The following is a 21,466-nucleotide window of genomic DNA, read 5'->3' as shown; positions in this document are numbered from 1 at the left end:
AGGTTAGCTTTTGTATTTGAGTTCTTTCCAGTTTTTGAATGGATGCTTGTATTGCGATGTATTTCTCCCTTAGGACTGCTTTTGCTGCATCCCAAAGATTTTGAACAGTTGTATCTTCATTCTCATTAGTTTCCATGAATCTTTTTAATTCTTCCTTAATTTCCTGGTTGACCCTTTTATCTTTTAGCAGGATGGTCCTTAACCTCCATGTGTTTGAGGTCCTTCCAAACTTCTTGTTGTGATTTAGTTCTAATTTCAAGGCATTATGGTCCGAGAATATGCAGGGGACAATCCCAATCTTTTGGTATCGGTTCAGACCCGATTTGTGACCCAATATGTGGTCTATTCTGGAGAAAGTTCCATGTGCGCTTGAGAAGAATGTGTATTCAGTTGAGTTTGGATGTAAAGTTCTGTAGATATCTGTGAAATCCATCTGGTCCAGTGTATCATTTAAAGCTCTCGTTTCTTGGGAGATGTTTTGCTTAGAAGACCTATCGAGTATAGAAAGAGCTAGATTGAAGTCACCAAGTATAAGTGTATTATTATCTAAGTATTTCTTCACTTTGGTTAATAATTGATTTATATATTTGGCAGCTCCCACATTCGGAGCATATATATTGAGGATTGTTAAGTCCTCTTGTTGAATAGATCCTTTAAGTATGATATAGTGTCCCTCTTCATCTCTCACTACAGTCTTTGGGGTAAATTTTAGTTTATCTGATATAAGGATGGCTACCCCTGCTTTCTTTTGAGGACCATTCGAATGGTAAATGGTTCTCCAACCTTTTATTTTCAGGCTGTAGGTGTCCTTCTGTCTAAAATGAGTCTCTTGTAGACAGCAAATAGATGGGTCCTGCTTTTTTATCCAGTCTGAAACCCTGCGCCTTTTGATGGGGTCATTAAGCCCGTTCACATTCAGAGTTACTATTGAGAGATATGAGTTTAGTGTCATCATGATATCTATTCAGTCTTTGTTTTTGTGGACTGTTCCACTGAACTTCTTCTTAAAGGGGAATTTTAAGAGGCCCCCTTAAAATTTCTTGCAGAGCTGGTTTGGAGGTCACATATTCTTTTAGTTGCTGCCTGTCTTGGAAGCTCTTTATCTCTCCTTCCATTTTGAATGAGAGCCTTGCTGGATAAAGTATTCTTGGTTGCATGTTCTTCTCATTTAGGACCCTGAATATATCCTGCCAGCCCTTCCTGGCCTGCCAGGTCTCTGTGGAGAGGTCTGCTGTTACCCTAATACTCCTCCCCATAAAAGTCAGGGATTTCTTGTCTCTTGCTGCTTTAAGGATCTTCTCCTTATCTTTGGAATTTGCAAGCTTCACAATTAAATGTCGAGGTGTTGAACGGTTTTTATTGATTTTAGGGGGGGATCTCTCTATTTCCTGGATCTGAATGCCTGTTTCCCTTCCCAGATTAGGAAAGTTTTCAGCTAGAATTTGTTCAAATACATATTCTGGCCCTCTGTCCCTTTCGGCGCCCTCGGGAACCCCAATTAAACGTAGGTTTTTCTTCCTCAGGCTGTCGTTTATTTCCCTTAATCTATCTTCATGGTCTTTTAATTGTTTGTCTCTTTTTTCCTCAGTTTCCCTCTTTGCTATCAACTTGTCTTCTAGGTCACTCACTCGTTCTTCCACCTCGTTAACCCTCGTCGTTAGGACTTCTAGTTTGGATTGCATCTCATTCAATTGATTTTTAATTTCTGCCTGATTAGCTCTAAATTCTGCAGTCATGAAGTCTCTTGAGTCCTTTATACTTTTTTCTAGAGCCACCAGTAGCTGTATAATAGTGCTTCTGAATTGGCTTTCTGACATTGAATTGTAATCCAGATTTTGTAACTCTGTGGGAGAGAGGACTGTTTCTGATTCTTTCTTTTGAGGTGAGGTTTTCCTTCTAGTCATTTTGCTCAGTGCAGAGTGGCCAAAAGCAAGTTGTATTGGGAAAAAGAGAAAAAGAGAGGAGAGAAAGAAGGAAAGAAAAGAGAAAGAGAAAAAAAAAGGGAAGAAAAAGAAAAAAAAAAACGAAAAAAAAAAAAAAAGAAGAAAAAGAAAGGAGAAAAAAAAAGGGGGTGGGGGAAGGAAACAAATCAAAAAGCAAAACAAAACAAAAACAAAAACAAAAACAAAAACAAACAAACAAAAAAAGAACCACCGGGGAGTATCTTCTGATTCTGTGTACTTTAAGTCCCTTGGCTTCTCCTGGAAGTTGTCTGTCTAGCTGGTCTTCTGGGGGAGGGGCCTGTTGTGCTGATTTTCAGGTGTTAGCAGTTGGGGGAGCTGCTGTGCCCCTGCCTGGTGCAGGGCTCGGTGGGGGTTGTTTACCCCGTGAGGCCGCAGGAGGAACAGCCCCAGTGGCGGGGCAGCTCTGGAAACCGGATTCAGCTCCGGCAGGAACTCCGTCTGCAGGGCCTGGAGGCTCCGGGGCGGGGCCGCTGATGTGCTCAGCTGGGGCAGGAGCGTCCTCGCTGTCCTGGGCCCTCCCGGCCTCTGCCTGTCCCGGGGGAGGCGGGATCCTGGGCTGTGTCCCGGCGCCCTGTGCTCCGGAGCCTGCGCTGGTGGATTCGCGCTCCCGGGCCGCGCAACCCCCTCCGCGGAGCTGCCGCCCGAGCCCCTCCGAGCTGCTCCTGGGACCGCGCAGCCCCCTCCGCACGGAGCCTCTTCCTCTGCCCGAGCCCCTCCGAGCTGCTCCCGGGGCCGCGCAGCCCCCTCCGCGGAGCCGCCCCCGAGCCCCTTCAGCTGCTCCGGGTCCCGCCGGGTCCCGCCGTGCGCGCTGCAGCCCTTAGGGAGCTCGGCGCACTCTCCTGGGCGCGCAGTTGCTGTTAGTGTCCCCGGGAGCCCGAGGGCATCCCCGCCCTCCTGGGTCCTGCTCCAACTCCCCGCGAGCCCCTTTCCGCCGGGGAAGGTCGGTGCAGCTCCTGCGTCTCCGGGACGGGGCTCTCCTGTCCTGGGGACACTCGCCCCGGCCTCAGCCCGGCTCCTCGCGGGCCCCTCCCCCTTGGAGGCCTTTGTTTCTTTACTTCTTTTTCCCCGTCTTCCTACCTTGATAGAAGCTCGAACTGTTCTCACTGTAGCATTCCAGCTGGTCTCTCTTTAAATCTCAGGCCGAATTCATAGATTTTCAGGATAATTTGAAGGTTTTCTAGGTAGTTTGGTGGAGACAGGTGATTTGGGGACCCTACTCCTCCGCCATCTTGCTCCTCCCCTCCTCAAGCGCTGCTCTTTAAATGAAGCACAAAGGTGACAAGCGTATTCCAAGGGGACTGACCAGGAAGGTAAAGAGACTGAAATCATACTATATAAGGGAGAAGGAAAGGCAGCCACCAGAACGATAGACCCAAGAAACAGAAATAAAGACAAAAGAAAGAATTTTGCCCAATAGACAGCAAACCTTTCTCACAATGAGAGCTTTCTACTTCCTATGGGTAGTGGGTTCCTCGACCCAGGAGGCCTTCAGGCACAGACTCTACTTCTTGCGAATACATTTGCAAGACTCCAAACATCTGATGAGAGCACTGCTCTACGGGACCTTTATTATTCCTTACGGCCCTCAGATTTAGGATCTAGATTCCACTTCTGTATCAGGGGAACCAGGAGGAAGGCCAGGGCATCAAGGAGTAGATGAGGCCCACGGACATTATAAGAAAAGAAGAGAGTCGGAGTACAGGGTAGTGAATGCAGAGAGAACAGGCCATGGCAGGACAAGGTGAGCAACTCCTAAGCACACTGGTCCCTGGTCTTCTCTCCTCGCTGAATCTCATTACAGTCATTTCTCATTATTTGCAGTAATTATGTTCAATAAACTTGCCATAAATACTGAATTAGAGGATACCAAGCTGCTGCTCCTAGGGGATAGGATCAGGTTTCTAGGAGCTTCTATTACACACCCTTTTCGTCAACCGATCAACACACAACCTCGTTTTGTGTGTGTTTCTGCTTCATGACACCTCACATAAAAGATATTGTCGATTCATTAATATCGAACAATAGACTGCAATTCATGCCTGAATGATGTTTTCTGAACACCTGTATTTTTGTCCATAGGGCCCATCACAGCTCTCTTGCACTTAGGTTCATGACACAGCACATCAGTGCTCAGGTCCGGGGTCATTTTAAACATCAAAGTCACCAAGCAAAAACACACCGGTATGAAAGGCATGACACCATGTAGACCGCAAAAAAGGACACATGTTTACAGTCTGAGGGCTGGACGAAGGCAGATGCTGCCCTTTCCAGGTCAGCTGGGACCCTGCCCATCCGCTGACTCCCATTTTTCACTCTTCTGTGCACCTCCTAAGCAGCACCGTGAGTACCGTTTCTGGGACACTCAGGTAGATTTTAGAGGGTGGGAGGATTTGCAAAAACAGAATCCACAAAAAAATGAGGAGTCGGCTGCACCTCTGCGTGTGTTCAGATGTTTGGCTTTTGCCAAGATGTGCCCGGACCTCCATCCCAAATCCCCGACCTCCAGGATCTGAAGTGGCGTTTGGCCCGGCCCTCGGCACCCCTGCTCCAAAGAGAACAAACCCACAGCGGCTATTTTCTGGGACTCCAGTGACAGATGAATACTGTCCAGGGCAGGAGCGGAGCTCAGTGCGCTGCAGGCAGCTCTGATTAAACATACCGCCCTCCAAAGACACGCTCGGAGACCTAATAGGCTCTCTCACCAGCTCAGGCCTTCAGAAGTGAAGTTGCCCTGCGCAGGGCAGCAAGGGTGCCCGGACTGCCTTTTGTTCTCGTGTTTTTTGTTTCTCATTTTGCACAGAAGTACTTTGTGAGTTGAATGATTGCCTTTAACTCTATCACTCCCTCCTTTTCACCTGTGTGGTCAGTAATCTCACAGACCCTCTTCCAAACCTCTAGGGGCGGTGGTGGGGACGACCAGGTTGGCCTGGCACAAACTGGCACCGGCCCAGTGCACAGCAGAGCCTGTAAATATGAAGACCCAGCCGCACGTCCTTCTCATGCCTCCAGAAGGTAGAAGGTCTTTCAAATTAGCTGCCGAGGAGAGAATCTATCAGAGAGCCCAGGCATGCTTGAGATTTTTCATCTTCCGAGGAAATTACTGCCAATGAACACGCCACAGTTGGGGCATGGAGAGCGCTTGGCTTCATTTGTTAAACTCGCCAGGTGGAGAAGTGTCTTGGGAAAGCAGTTGTACTAATAACACACAACTTTGAGCTCTGAGCGGCAGATGCCAATTGAGCTAATGGTTCTAATGAAGTGTCTGGGCTTGAAGGACGCTGGTTGCTCCCTGTGTTTCAGGACTCAGTAGAATGCTGAGCTCCCAGGGAAGGGCTGAGAATGGCCCATTGTTGCGCCTACGGGGAGGCAGGCCCACAGGGAGGTGGTGTGTGGCTGGGCCTCACTCTAGTCTGGGCAGATGGGGAGTTTCTAGCTTGGGGGTGTCCGCAGCTCTTGTCCAAGCGGTGCTATGTTAGGTAAGCCCTGGATGTTCTGTAGATTGTCCCAGAAATGGAGCCACCACCTCTGGCTCTTGTCTTCGTCCCACCCAGAGCCACTGCCAGGCGGCACAGGTGATGCCGCCACATTAAGGAGCAGAGGGAGGGTAGATGTGAGGGAAGGAGAGAAGAAGAGGAAGAGAGGAGGGGAGGGCCAAGGGGAGCCCATCCTGAAGCAGAGAGAGGCTGGATGGCGAAGCTTACGTCCCTCAAGCAGGGGCCGGCCTTCGCGGCGTTTCTGCAGGGCTCTGGGCTTGCAGCAGGAGCGATGCGAGCACATGGCTCAGCCCTGCTTTGTCCTTCTCTCTGCCCTGAGCCAGGCTACGAGCAAGACTCCAGGAACGCTGCACACGAAGGCAGAGGGACATTACACAGACGTCTCCAGGAGCGAGGACGGGACTCCACTTTGCACCGTGGAGTAGAGTCCTCTACGCACACCTACAAACAGCCTTTCATTTTGTTCTCACGATAATCTTATAAAGTCCGTGACGCAGATATCATAGGACCACCAGCCCTATGTTCCAGGGGAGCCACTGAGGACCAGCGCGCTAGGGCCCCTCCCCGGCCCCCCGCCCTCCGCCTGCCCTCGCTGCCCACACCTCTGGTCTGTGGCGTGCCCATCTCTAGAGCTGATGACGCCGGCTGCTTCGTGAGACCAAATTAGCAGCTCAGCCTCTTCCAGCTCTCCCAGGCATGGGCTGGCTGAAGAGGCGCCGCAGAGTCACTCGCTCCTGGCAAACTTCCCCGGGGCTAGGCTCCGGCAGGATGCGTGATGGGGCACATTACAAGAAATATATTTAAAATGCAGCACTTTGAAACCCCGCTCCTCTGCCCAAAAGCAGCCCCCCGTCTGAAAACTTAAGTAGCTCTAATTTGTTTGCCGGCTGATGTGTGAATCAGCTTCTGCAGTCAGTGAATTTCCCATCAAAGCTGATAAGCAGGAAGAGCCAGGGCTCTGGGACAAAGAACCAGATGTACGTGGGCCGGGGAGCCCGGAGGAGAGAGGGTCCTGGAGGTCACACCCTTCCCAAGCCAGCTGTCTGCCATCCAGGGGTGGCCAGGACAGCCCGATGCCCTCCCAGGAGGAGGGACTCAATTAACTACAGAGGTGCCGCCCTGGGGGAATGGAGGGACACGCATGGTGACTGCAGGGGCTGTCCAGGTCACACTTTCAAATTCCAGTTGCCACCGGAGAGGCTTGTCATATGAACTCTCTCGGAAGTGGGGAACGGTAGCTTTAGAGAGCTCTCGTGACAAACTCCTGGGTCCCCAGGGCTCTGGCGTCCCTACTGGATGTGATGAGCTCCTTGGGGCTGGAATGGCACGTCCCTTCCTCCAGGCCTGTGCTGGGCCCCGCTCTCGGCAGGGGGAGGGCTGGGTCTGGACTCATGGATCACGGTCAGGGAGCACGTCCGTCAGTAGAGGCAGAGCGGCTGAGCGGCCTGGGAGCAGGGCACCCGCAAAGGTTAAGTGGGGCCCAGCATGTGCGGCCTCGCTGGGGAGCTGCCCTTTCACTCTGGGAGCAAACAGGGCCACCGAGGGGTCTGATTCTTTGGTGGGAAAGCTGGACCCGACAGCCCTTCGGGTCTCCTCCAGCTCGAAGAATTCATGACATTCTAGAAGACGCCAACTATTTCAAACCTCATGCCAATTCCCCTTCTCCTGGCTCCTTAATTAAAAGGAAGACATAAGTGACTTCTCAGTAACCTTCAAAGCAGCCCCCCCCATCCTCTCCCCAAGAACTGCTGCTCCAGAATTTCCTCATCAAAGGCAAAGTGCTCGCTGGCTCGTGGGGAATGGCCCGCCGAGCAGTCTCCCCAGACGGCCCCCTCTCGTCAGCTCTGTCCCCCAGCCAGGGAGCTGGCACTCGAGGCTGCGGATTTCCAGCAATCAAACCCCCGCTCCAGCGCTCTGAGCCAGGCTCCGCAAAGGCAGCTTCAAAGGATCTGCATATTTATGGTAAACTCCTTCCTCAAATTGAAAATGTATTAGACAGTAGCAATCATGACACTCTTAGAGCAGCTTCCCCCACTGGCAACCTGTCTGAGCCTTAATGGCTCTTCTCGTTAGCGCAGATGGGACCTGCACTGCCACAGAGGCTCATGATGAAGGGGCTGGGCAAAAGGGCACAGACGCCGGGCAGGGCCTCTCTATGGAGGGGGACCCCTCCTCACTGTTCCCCCAATGCCACCTGCAGGCAATGGCAGCACAGATTCTCCTCTGACAGGGTCTTTCCAGGGTTTTCTGTTGTTCTTTGTTTGCTTTTGAAGTGGGGTAAAAGGGTCTGGAGGTGGGGACACGAGGGGATCCCACCAGCAGGTCTGCTAAAATTGCCATCAAAGCAACAGAAGAGGTTTCCTAGTGCTCCCAGCTGCAGAGAGCCATGATAAGAAATGTAGCTGGCTGCCTTTGCACTACTCGGGGGGTGCTGCCAAAGCAGACTCTGCCATCATAAACACCGGATGATCCTGCAAAGGGGGCAGGCATGCTTGTGTGTGCGCTTCTCAGAGAAGATGGCAGGAGAGGAAATTCAAGACAGGCGGCCTGTCCTCCCAGCAACTGGTGGGACCGGCAGGAACTCAGGAAGTTGGAGCTGGATTCCCTGAACCTTCTGGAGGACAGGGGACCCCTGAGTTCTTGGTTTGCGAGGGTGACTCACAATAGCCATCTGGCTCATCCCCCTGCCTCGTTAGAGCTACACTCAAGTCATTCCAGAGAACCAGCCCCTTGAAAAGCTGAGTTTATATCAGCTTTGGAAAACGAAACATGGCCATCAGTTCTCAAGGCTTTTTACTCGCCCACTCTTGGCCAGATCTGCAAATCTCTCCATCTCCATAGGAACAGACTTAAGTACATAAGTGGTCCAAGGGAGGGGTGGCTTAGGGATGGTTTATATGAAAAGTTCACGTGAAAAGAACCCTGCACATTTTAGGAGGGGGGAGGGTGGCGGCAAGTGGAATGGTTAATTGATCTCAAGGTCCAGAGTTCTGAATGAATCAAAGATTCGAAAGCTAATTCCAGTAAGCACACTAATTCGGGGAATGGAAATTTAGTGTTTGTGAGGATGGTGCTCTTAGCTCTATACTGTTTCGCCCCATCTGGAGTGTGGTCCTCAATTTTGGCTTCATGTCTTAATAGAGACCTAGAAACCTAAAAAGCATCAGTGGTGTGAGATTTGGAGGCCATATCACGTTGAGAACAGCTATGGTCTGCTGTTTGCGGAAGGAAAGACAATCAGAGGGTCACTACGATAGTGCTGACTGCAATTTTTGCCTTTTCCCAAAGATTGTGAGCTCATGAAGGGACCATGACACAGAGCAGGCGCTCAACAGTGTTATGCTAAATTTCAGGAAGAAGTGAATGAATGAAGAGAAATCAAACTATTTTCAAATATATGAAGAGTTGGTAAAAAAAAAAAAATAATAAAATAAAAAAGACAAAGTGGGCCATTCCAGCTGCTTCAGAGGGCAGAATTAGGAGGCAGGTTTTGACCCTCTCCCTGGAAGATGTGGGCATATGGCATGTGTCCTTTGGGAAGCAGTATACTTCCCAGCCCAGTATAGGCTCAAGGAGAGGCTGGGTGGCTGCTTCTCTCAGGGGCACTATGGAAAACACTCTTGCATTGGGACGGAAGATTAGACTAGAGGCCTTGGAGGTCTCCCCCAATACATTCTAGGGCCAAGCTACAGAGTAGAAAGAGCATGGGCTTTGAAGATAGCCAGATGTGGACTCAGTTAAGTCTGGAACTTACTAGCTGTGTGGATGTGGACATATTACTTTGCCTCTCTCTGCCTCAGTTTCTTTACCTGCAAGATGGAGAGAGCAGCCTTTATGTATGGCTGATAGAAGATGAGAAATTTTAAATATCTATGTATACTACTCGGCAAGGGGCATCATGGAGGAGAACTATTATCATCATTATGTCAATAGAGCTGGCGTTATACCTAAACACAGGCCAGCAGAAGAGAGTGCCTTGCAAATCTAATTTCATTAATCCTTGCGTTTAACAATGCCAAACGTTGAGGGGTTACCATCTTCATCACACAAAGAAAATTGAGGTACCCTTATTGTGATGCACAGTGATCCAACAGGAAAGGTGAGAGCTGCATCTTTAGCTAGGGATGTCAAGCCCCCATGCCTCAGGCCTCCTTCTCCCCCAAAGGCTTAATTAGAGCTAGTTAAGCCATTTCCAATCTTCAGATAAAAGGTGTGCTCATCCTGTTACGGCCCTAACAAAGTCACTTGGGGGCTGCTCAGAATCTCTGATCTATTTAGACTAAGTTAAATGAAGGAAATGAAGGGCCCTCTAATGTTGTGCTTCTTTTTTTTCCCTTCTCTTTCAGATCTGATTGATCCCAAATGAAGAAGGGAGATTATATTATTCCAATGCAATCCAGGCCATCTTCTGGGAAATAAGAAGGGAGAAGATGGGATGGAGAAGGGAGAGCTCACACGGGCGGAACTGGAGGAAGAACTTAGGGAACCCAGAAGCAACACCATTGACTTCTATGCCCATATATAAGCAATTGGGAGATGGTCCAGGTTCAGAAATGTCATGTACAGGACACTCTAGAGAACATTTCCCCATAAAAGTCTCCAGGGGAAGCTTCACAGAATTCCAAGATGGAAAACCCTCTCCAAACAGAATCAAAACAGTAATTTTTTTAATGGTGAAAAATAACCCCGAGTTCTGAAAGACTATTTTTATAATGGTAATAATCCCTTAATCAGCCACCAGCAGGGAATACAGCATTTGGTTCAGACATTTTACCAATTACAACCCACTGGGTCCCTGTGTGGTGCTTTCTAAATAATCAAAACCAGCTCTTAATAGCCACTTGCCCAGACAGGAAGAGAAAGAATAAAACCAAATCCAAATGAGAAGACACCATTACTAAAGAAAGCTCAGCCCAGCAGGTCACTGGGAACAGGTAGCAGCAAAGCAACAGACCTGGGTAAAGTGTTTTGATTTGGGAGTTTAGGGATTCCAGGAAAGTGAGTGGAAGCCAAGAGCCTCGGGAGGCCCAAGAGCATGGGCTCTGGAGTTGGACAAGCCTGAGTATAAATTTTAGCTCTGCCCAAAGTCCTTGCTAATAGTGAACTTGGGTCAAGTTCCTTATCCTCCTTGATTCCCAGCTTTCCTATTTGTGATGTGGGAGACTATCCACCTTCCAGGGCCATCCCCCAGATCAGAAGTGATCTGTACGAAGTGCCCATGTGGTGTCTGATTCACAAGAGGTACTCAAGAGATGTCATTTCCTGTTCCTGGTCATTCCCCCTTCTCTTGCCAGACCACCTTGGATGGCATTGGAAGAATATTAGAGCAGAGATACTGACTTTCCTCCCACCCTGGAAAAGAAGTCCAATTAATTATCACTCCCCAAACCACTTCATCCTGTAATAATCAGGGGAAGGACACCTGTCGAGAGGCAAAGATTCGGCTGGTGATTGAGATGGGACCTGGGGACCAGAGCTGCAAGGCTACATCTGTGCTCACGATATAACTTGCACAGTATTCACTGGTATTCACAGAACCTGAGTGAGACAGCAAAGTAGCAGGACAGTCACCAGATTTGTTGAAGAAAAATGGGTAATAAAGAGGATTATTGCAATCCACTCTAAAAATCCAATCAAGAATGTGTGTCCCTGGAGAAAAAGGAACCCTCTTGCGCTGTTGGTGGGAAAGCAAACTGGTGCAGCCATTCAGGAAAACAGTATGGAGTTTCCTCAAAAAGTTAAAAATAGAACTACCCTATGATCCAATTATCACACTACTGGTATTTACCCAGAGAACACAAAAATGCTAATTTAAAGGGATACATGCACCCTCATGTTTATAGCAGCATTATTTACAATAGCCAAGATATGGAAGCAGCCTTAGTTTCCATCCATTAATGAATGAATAAAGATGTGGTAGACGCGCGCGTGCACACACACACACACATTCACACACCTGGAATATTACTCAGCAATAAAAAAAAAGAATGAAAGCTTGCCATTTGCAATAACAGGATGGACCTACAGAAGATGATGCTGAGTGAAATCCATCAGAGAAAGACAACTACCATGTGATTTAATGCATATCGTATTTAATATGGAATTTAAGAAATAAAACAAACGAGCAGAGGGGGAAAAAAGGAGATAGAGAGGGGCGAACCAAGAAACAGATTCTTAACAAACTGAAGGTTACCAAAGGGGAGGGGGTGGGGAGAGGAATGAAACAGGTGACGGGGATTAAGGAGCACCTCGTCATTATGAGCACTCGGTGATGTACGGAAGTGTTGAATCACTGTATTGTACACCTGAAACTACACCTGAAACTATTGTATGTTAACCAACTGGTATTAAAATAAAAACTTAGAAAAATGTGTGTTCCTTAGAGCAGCCGAAGGTCAATATCACCATCCTCTTTGATGGTCTCATGGGCTCAAAAGGATGAGGGTGAACTATGGGGAGGTCAAGAGGAAATTCTATGCGCTATTTGTCAAGGCATAGCTTGTGTCCCCCCTGCACGGTAATGGTCCATCTGGGTGCTAGTCAAAAATATGCAGATTCCTGGAAGGCACCCAGTTTTGCTGACTCAGAATTTATAGCTATGGGGCCTGGGAATATAGCTGCAACAAGCACCATTGGGCATTCCTGTGCACATGTAGGTTTGTGACGCCCTACCTATACCAACAATGTGTGCTTCTGGGGAAGGATCAGTAGCTGCCATTTAGGACACCCCAGAGCAGAGTCCCCTGCTGGGCTGGGCTGGAGGCTGGCGATGCTGTTTCTTAATGACCGGGGCAATCCTGCAGCCTGGCAGCGGGGAAAAGCCAGCCTGAGTGGTGGCTGCTGGAGAAAGAGTTAAGGGGAAGAGGTACTTTGAGCAAAATTAGCAGTCATTCAAGCAGAGGGTGGGGTCAGGGCCACCAGCCAACTCTGCCACTGCAGGTGTTGCTTGATGGAAGGGGCTGGAAGGGGGCTCTTTCCGGGGGAGCACTCCAAAAGCAGGCCTGAGGTCCAATGAGGGGTTTTTCAGCACCTGGGACTAGGCCTTCTGTGGAGTAAGTCTGAGGCTTGGCATGAGCATTATATTCTCCTAACTACTGCTTCCCCATCATTATTATCCCCACATACTTCATTTCCTTACCTTTTTTTTAAAAATTTTCCCTGTAACATTTACCACTACTGACACTATATTAGCTATGGATTTGTCTATATTTTGTCCCATGCTACAATATAGGCCCCAGAGAAGCACTTTGCCCATGTTTTAAAACCTGGAAGTTTTAAAACTTAGAAGAATGTCTGGAACATAGTAGGCACTTAACTGGTATTTACTGAAACCACAAATGAACATTCTGCACTTTATGTCCCATGAGCATAATGGGGCTCATGGAAAAGTCAGCCTGGAAATTTCCCTACAGGCTGAAGACTTCATTTGTTTAGGGATTTATGAGCCAGAGGGCATGATCTGAGCTTAATAACCCCAAAGTGCACTGATTATTTTGCTATGTCACCAGGGAATGTGCCTTTTGCAGTTTTGTTTCCTCTGTACCCAGCACAGTGCCTGACACACATACCCATACTCAAGACCGAGCACACGCTCATCAACTGGTGATATTCTTCCCCAGAGTTTCTGGCTACCTACCTAACCCTAGACTCTCTTCTTTATCTTGTTGTTTCCCAAGAAGGGTGACCTGGCCTCAAGGCCTAGCATAATCACAGTCCTCCTAAAAGGAGCTCCACTTGGCCCTGTGGAGCCTCTCAGATGTGGGGACAGAGTGACGGGATGTGGGTGTGGCAGGGCCTTGTCAGCATAGCCTAGGGTTTCACTGGGGTCACCCTGAGTGCTCGGTGATCACATCAGTTCCTGGGTCTTATCTGAGGTCTACTCCATTGGACTTTTGTACGGTAGAGTCTAAAAATCTACATTTTTAACAAATTTACCAAGGTGATTTTGATGTATGATTTGTCGGTCATAATAGTTAAGAACTTGAGCTTCAGAGTCTGAGGTGTTAGGTTCAAAACCAGCTGCCAATACTAACTGTTCAAAGCCTCCATGAGCATTCATTTCCTCACTTAAAAAAATAGCGATTAATAAAAAGTACCTATCACCGACCGTTGACTAAGATGAGCAAATCTGAACTAAGATGAAACAAATAACCTGGATAGTCCTATTTTAAGAAACTGAATCTGTAATTTAAAAGTTCCTAAAAAAGAAATCCCCAGGCCCAGATCATTTCCCTGAAATATTTTACCAAACACTTAGAGAAGAATTAACAGCAGTCATATACAACTTTTTCCAGAAAAAATAAGAGAAAGGAATATTTCTTAATTCATTTTGTGAAGCCAGTATTACCCTGATACCTAAACCAGACAAAGGGAGTAAAAAAACAAAGCAAAAAACCCTCCAAGCCCACTGCAGACCAGTAGTCACTCAGAACTTGGATGCTAAATCCTCAACAAAATATTAGCCAACCTAATCCAACGATGTCTAAAAATTATACACTATGTCCAAGTGGGATTTATTCCAGGTGTGTAAGGCTGGTTAAACATTTGAAAATCAATTAATGTAATCCGCCATATGATTAAGCTAAAGAAGGAAAATAATATGATTATATCTGTTGACCCAGACAAAGCACTTGACAAAATTCAACAACACCCACTTCATGGTAAAAAAATTCTTGGGAAGTTAGAATGAGAAGGGAACACCCTCAGCTTGATAAAGAACATCTACAAAACACCTACAGCTAGCAGCATGTTTAAAGGCGAAAGGCTGAATGTGTCCCCCCTAAGATCAGAAACAACGTATCAATATTGAACATTGACATTCTGGCCATTGAACAAGGCAAGAAAAGGGAAAAAATGGTATCCAGATTGGGAAGGAAGAAATAAGACTGTCTCTATGCACAGATGACAGAAATAAAAATAAAATAAAGATAGGGACAGCCCAGGTGGCTCAGCGGTTTAGCGCTGCCTTCAGCCCAGGGCCTGATCCTGGAGTTCCAGGATCGAGTCCCACATCGGGCTCCCTGCGTGGAGCCTGCTTCTCCCTCTGCCTGTGTCTCTGCATCTCTCTCTCTCTCTGTCTCTCATGAATAAAGGATGGATGGAATAAAGGAATAAATAAATAAAATCTAAAAAAAAAATAAATAAAATAAAGATAAATTGAAAGCACTCAGTCTGTAAAGTGAGATGGGAAAATGGTACACCCAATATGGTTAATGGCTGGTGGTAAGAGCTTAAGAAATACAAAGCTGCTCTCTGATGATGATGATGATGATGATGATGATGATGATGATAGAAGAAGAGGAAGAGGAAGATGAGGAAGAGAAGAAAGAACTTAATAACCTCTGGGAAAGGTGATTGTGTAGCCCCTTGAGAGGCACATTCCCTTGCTTAGCTACTCTGACAGCGGAAGCCCTCCAGTGTGTCTGCTTCCTGCTATAATTAGCACATTTCCTATTTCTCCGGCTCTTCTAAGGCAGGAGAAGGGCTCGCCTAAGAATAGGGGGTTGATTATCTGGGCAAAAGGGAGGTTGGGAGACCTGCTGGGATGCACCTGTCATGGCTCAGAATCCCTGTTTCCTCTGATGCCAGAGGATGGGGGGGGGGGGGAGTGAGAGAGAGAGAGTTCATGGAGGAGACGGGGGGAAAAGATAGGGGGTTGGAAAGGCACTTCAGAGGATGGAGCCATCCTGAGCTGATGGGAGAAGACAGGTAGCTGACAGGAGAGGAGGGCTGTGTTCGGCATGGCGCAGGCTGGTCAGGAAAGAGCTGGCAGGAGAGAACTGGCCATCCACTCCAACACCAAAGGGACCCAGTTGGTTCCTTCCCCACACTCTCTGGAGTCTGACCCTGGTTCCAGGGTTAGGGCGGAATCCAAACTAGTGGGCACAGCCTGGGAATTCCCTCCTTATGTGACACCTTCTTGCCCCCCTGGCCCTACCGAGCATGACGGCCTGCCTCTCGGTCTTCCACTGGAGCTGTCCCTTGACCCACACTAGTGGACTGACCAGCAGGAAGCGGGGGAGGCCGGGGCATGCCAGGAGCGGTGCACAGGACGCAGCCTGTCGCTCCTGGGGATAGCTGAGAGCTGGGGCCACCCTGTGCACCAAGGAGAAATGGGATGAGAGGGCTGGGGACGCAGAAAGGAACAAGGAGGAAAGATGTGCCACCACGGTGGCGGAGCCGGACTTACCTGCCGAAAACCATTCCTGGTGAACTGTAAGATTTTCAAGGCATAGTTGGACCTCTGGCCTTTGCTGTTGAATTCAATGTGGCCGGTGAGACCTTCCAATTCTACCTGTCCAAGAGAGAGCGACTTACAGCACCAAACAGGCCCCAGGTCCCACCTGGCTCCGAGCACCCCACACCAGTGCCGTTCAAGGATGCCCGAGAGACAGCAGGCCGTCAAGGTCCATCCTCCTGCCTGTCTCTCAGTCACGGGATCTCATAACCACGAGTGTGATGTCTCCGGGATGAATTCACACTTGGTTGGGGCCAGGGGAGGAGAAGGATGCCCCACACCCAGTGACCTCGCAGCCATGGCATGAACCAACACAATGCCAAGGTGGAAGCCTGAACTCAGATCCTCCCGTGTCCCTCCTCCAGGCTGTTGGCTGTAGATAGACTCTTTCCTCTTTGGGCAGCTGCTCACCCACCTTCAGGTCCGCAGGAAGTCAGGAGGACCTGACCCGAAATGCAAAACCCGAGCTACTCTGCACCAGGTGTCTTCTTGGTGGGCTACAGATCCGTGTCCATCCCCCCAGAGGAGATGTGGCTGGGAAAGCCAGCACTAAGCCATGCCTCCCTGGTGGGGCTGTAGGGCTCAGGGAACACTGTGACCCACATGCACTGAATGGGGTCACCGCAGGTGGCTGTTCTATCTGGGACAGTGATACACCGAGGAGGCTTGGGGGTGCGGGGCCTTGAACAGAGCACCCCGTCCCTCCCCTGCAGGGCCCCGGCCACCCCTCACCATGCGCAGGTAGTTCATGAGGCTCGTGCCATGTTGCCAGATCTGGGCCGAGCCGCAGGACAGGGGCTTCACGCCGATCTCCTGGCTCCGGTTGAGCTCCTGTACCGCGGTCACCACAGCATAGACGGCATCAAACAGCAAGGCTGAGGACAGCTGGGAGAGGGCAGACGGTGGGCAGGAGGCCCAGAGCGAGGGAGGGTGGGAGGGATGGGTGGGAAGGGGGAGGGGAAGGGAAAGGAGGAAGAGAAGACGGGAGGAGGACGAGAGAAAAGAGAAAGGAATAAGGGTTCTTTTTTGGTGCCCATGGCCCACCGCCTCTCACTGGGCCAGCTCTGCTTCACTCAAGGGTCTAGGTGCTTGCCCAAGGCAGACAGTGGTGGCCAAGGCTTCTCTGGGATTGGACCATCCAGCTGTCCCTTTGGGCCCAAAATGATTTCAAGGATATCCTTTGCTCTCGTTGCTCCAGGTAGGTAGCGACTTCCAAAGCTCTCAGAAATCCCCAAGAAGGACACAGGGCTGCGTATCTCGGGAAGAAGGAAGGAGCCTGGAAGCTGCCTTTGGATTTGCCCATTCTACAACGCTCAACCAAAGGTCACTTCCTCCTAGAAGAGCCCATGATACTGGACATACCTACTATCAGTCTACTTCTTTGTACTACTCAGTGCGACCGGTACTTATGAAGTACATGGTGAGTTCAAAGCCTGAAGATGAGCAAGACCCTATTCCCACAATAGATTACAGTGGAATGGAGAGGGTGTTTGGGGACAAAGGACCCAAACAGGGGTAATGTGAAACTGAGTGAGGGCACAGGCAAAGGTCTGGGGGGGCGGGGTCCAAAGAGAAAGATCCTGTCTTGGTGATCAAGGAAACGTTTCTGGGAGCACCTGGGTGGCTCAGTCAATTAAGTGTCTGTCTTCAGCTCAGGTCATGATCTCAGAGTCCTGGGATCAGGCCTCCCTGCTCAGTGGGGAGCCTGCTTCTCCCTCCCCCTCTGCTGCTCTCCCTGCTTGTGCTCTCTGTTAAATAAATAAATAAAATCTTGAGAAAAAAAAAAGAAGAAGAAAATGTTTCTTGGAGGACCCAGCATGGGAACTGAGCACTGAAGGATTTTGGTAGAAACATCATTGGATCTGGGAGGGGGAGCGGCTGGGGAAGGGGAAAGACGCTTCAGAGGTGGAACTGCACATGCAAAGGGGTGGAGACTGTGGTGCAAGCTTGGCAGGGGGCAGGGGGCAGTAGGAGGGGAAGAAGCAACAAACTAGAAATGCAGGAGGGAGTCAGAGCCCCGGGAAGAAGCCAGTGTGGTTTGTTCATATTTTCATCTCCCTATTAAATTGCAAGCTCTTAGAGCAGGAGCACACAGGGCCGTCATCTCTATATGCTGCACAGTATCTAACTGGGACCTGCCATGTGGTAGGCCCCCCCAAGACATATTTTTAGAATTGAATTAAATTTGGGGTGTAATCTGCCCACCGAGGCTCAGCAGAGCACTACCCAATGAGTTAACTGGACGTGTGTGGCTTTGGGTAGGGGCAGGAAAACAGAAGATGCCCGCTCCGGGGAGTGTGTCATCTAAGGAGGCGGTGGCACTGTGCAGTACACATAAAGCCCCTGACAAGAAAAACCTACTGAATGTAAATGAAAATAGGGTCAAACCATACAGGGGCCCTACGGGGAGGCCCTGTGGGAGCAGTGATGTTGGGGTCTGGAAGTCCACACGCCACCTCATCACAAAGCAAGTTCCTTCACAGAAGTAGGACATTCACCATTGGCAACTCAATACCGTCCCACCAGACGATGCCCCCACTCCCACCCCATGACTTCTTACAGCCTCCTCCTACCTGGCCAGGCCCTGGAAGACTGAGCCCTCCAAGGCAGGGGAGGTCATCTAGTTGGAATTTTTTTTTTTTCAAGCTCTCAAGACAGAGTGTAAGCATCTTGAGACAGGAGATGTCAGAAAAAGAGCTTGAAACCGGGAGGACTAAACCGAGAGTCTGGATCCTAGCCCTCACTCATGTGCTGAGTGATCCCGAGCACGCTGTGGAGCCTTGGAGAGAACAACGGTCCCCTGTAAACAGGTCTGTAACGTGCTCTGCAAACTGCACACCCCCTGGGTGCGGGCAGGTGTCAGCTCAGGAAGCAGGTGCTTCCAAGGCGACCGGGAGTAGCATGAGCAGGGAGCTCAAGGCAGGAGACAGGCTGGGAAGTGTGCTTATTCCCTCTGCAGCCCAGCTACCTGTTGGGCCAGGTGTCCTGTGGCAGCGACTTGGGGTGGGGTTGGGGGGCTGGTTCTGGATCTTCTTTCTAAAAGGCAGTTACAGGGGAGATAGCCCAAGAGAGTTTCCCGGCCCCAATCCGCGTTCCCTTGCAAAACTGCCAGCTCCAGTGTTGGTTCTTCCTCCTTCTTTCCCTCTGCCAATCCCTCTCCGGGTCCTCCTTTTCTTCCTTCCACCTGCTTCTTTTCTTTCCTCCCACATTTATTCAGTTCCTACCATGTGGCAGCACCACAGACCTCGACATGGCCCGATCTCCTCGGAGACATCACCGCAGGCAGAAGTCCGAAGGCCCTGGGCCTGTCCGTGCTGGGCCCTCTTCCTTTCACCTCCATCACCCCTCCTTTCTGTGCCCTGGTCCCAAAGCACCCAGGTGGGGACACTAAACGATGGGGACTAGGAGTAAGCTCTGCAGGGCGGCTCAGCCACACTGGCCAGCCGCCTCCCCGAGGCCCTCCCGCCCATCACCTTCTGCTCGCTCAGCTCCTTCTGCATTGATTCCAGGCTCACCTGCATGGCGCTCGATGCTTCTCGGCGAGCCTACAACTGTCCTTGTCCTCCGCACATAATTCATTTTCCCCTGCGCACATGTGGCTCCTTTATTAATGGACCTCTCACGTTTCCTTGCCAAAAGGACATATGGAAATGATCAATGCTATAGACTCTCCCTTTCCAGCTTAGACGAACGTTGACCTGAGGCGAGGGCTGGTTAGCGCTGCTGCCACCGGCCCCTCCATCCTTCCATCTGGCTATCTAAAGCATACGGTGAACTAATTTCTGTCCCACCTTCTCCTTTGTCTCCCAGCTCATCTGTCCCTTCAGAGAGTCTCAAAATCTCTTGCCTTTTAGACTGCAAAGGATCCTAGAATTCAAGGAGTCCAACTCCCTTATTTTACCAATGGCGAAACCGAGGTTGGAAGAATTCACCTCCTGCCCAAAGTCACCGAGCAAGACAGAAGCCAGGCCAGGACCAGGAGCCCCAGGACCCTTGCTCCAGGCTGGTTTCCTCCTGTCTCTGCAGCACTGTCTTTCCATCCTCTTGAGAAGCTGGCGGTGAGTCACTGCTCTTGTCAGATTTATTCTTGGGCCCAGCCTCCCGGGACAACCTGGGCAATCTTCTAGACGTGGTCATCTTCCCAACAGCAGCCAGGAGCATGAGACTCTTGGGCCAGGGCTGGGGTCGGGGAAGGGTAGTGGGCAGGCCTCTCTCTTGTCCTGGGTTTGGCCATCACCCACCTTGCCTCTTGGTCTGCCTGGTTGGTTGTCCTCACGCTAGCCTCTCAGTCAAGAGAAATTTTATTGCAATGGGACATATAAGGGCAGGACAGAGGAGTGGTGTGAGGGGATCAACAGTTACCTACCTAGCACCTCTTCTCCCCTTCTTCCTCCCCAACAGAACCCCCATTTGGTTTGAGTATCCTCCATCCCCCAAGCAGCCATGTGCTTCAGGACTGGCTAACCCAGCCCCAGCTCTCAAGGGATCCTGAGTGGTCCAGGAGTCATCCCATACTCCCAACAATATGGGATTCGGGAATGGGCAAGCGGCGCCATTCTGACCAATGAGACATGAATGGAGACCACGAGTGAGGAGTCAGTTCTGAGAAAAGCTTCCTGTCTCTGAGAGAGGCAGTTCTTCCTCCTTCTCTCACCACCACTGCCACTGTTAGGACATGATGCCTGGACCTGCGGCAGCCAGCCTGGCTCCAGCCTGAGGGTAGAGCTGACACCAGGGGGAGCAGAGAGGAATGGAAACAAACCTCCATCCAGAGTCTGCTCTTCTTCTCGACTTGCTGTGGCATGAGGTGACACGTTTCCCTTTTCTGCAGAAGGCAGTTTGATTTAAGATTTCCACTGCTGGAAGCTGAATGTGCCCTCATCAGTACGAAGGCCCTAGGGACCCCCTTCCTTCCAGGGCATGGCTGCCCCAGGCCCACTTATCCCCCTCTAGAGGCCCTTCTTCCCAGGAGGCTGTCTGTCAGTCCCGAGAGACCCCGGTCCCCGCAGACTGGCAGACGCTGCTCACCACGCCATTTCTCACACCCTCCCACCAGGCCCCAGGCTCCTTCCTGCCACACACTTGTTGTTCCCACTCGTCTGGGATGTGGTTTTCTTGGCTGATGTCCTCTTATTAGCAAATGATCCGGATGCCGGGAGAGCAGTGTGTGCCTGTTTGCAGTGTTCCTTGGCATCTCGTACTCTGGGACCTTCAAGATTCTTCTAGGCTTCTAATAATTACAGCCCAGAGAGGGACCCTGGGGGGCAGGGGTAGGTGGGAGGGACAGCCTCAAGGTTCCTGTCTCCTCTCCATCTGCACAGTGCCTTCGGTGATGGTCCCCAGGGAGCTCTGGGCTTCACGGGTCCTGTCTGTGGCTCAGCCTGGGCCCATCGTAGCCGAAACCTCCTAAGCCCCAAACACCATCCCCCCTAATTGGGCCTCCTCAGGGTCTTCCCTGCATAACCAGACTGCCCCTCTCTCGCAGGCTCCTGGCACCACGCCTGGGCCTCTTCCTTGGGTGCTCCAACTGCTTCTCTGAGCCCCAGCTGCCCACCCCCAAGCTCCTCCACCTTATCGGCCCCCAGATGCCAATCTCAGCTCAGCCAATTTCACCTCTGGCGGGAGAGCCTGTAATCTCTGCCTCGTCAACTGTTCATCTCACTGCAGATCTCCATCCCAAAGCCGCCTGCTGTTCTCTCCTACCTGCTTTCTCCTTCTGTTATCATTTACTAACTCAGCTCTGGCAAGCACTGGGGATTGCAGTTGGGGAA

The 21,466-nt window shown here is 50.2% G+C and overlaps 1 protein-coding gene across 1 annotated transcript in view; it reads right to left on the bottom strand.

The window, feature by feature from the left end:
• Positions 1-21,466, bottom strand: part of GRIK4 (glutamate ionotropic receptor kainate type subunit 4) — a 382,506-nt gene that overhangs the window by 92,057 nt on the left and 268,983 nt on the right. The window contains 2 exon segments of the mRNA XM_077893889.1: positions 15,648-15,752; positions 16,428-16,580. Coding sequence (XP_077750015.1) covers positions 15,648-15,752; positions 16,428-16,580 — 258 coding nt within the window.

Source organism: Canis aureus, chromosome 3, assembly GCF_053574225.1.
Source record: "Canis aureus isolate CA01 chromosome 3, VMU_Caureus_v.1.0, whole genome shotgun sequence".
Lineage (NCBI taxonomy): Eukaryota > Metazoa > Chordata > Mammalia > Carnivora > Canidae > Canis > Canis aureus.
The sequence above is the reverse complement of the archived record's forward strand: the minus strand, read 5'-3'. Positions and strand labels throughout refer to the sequence as shown.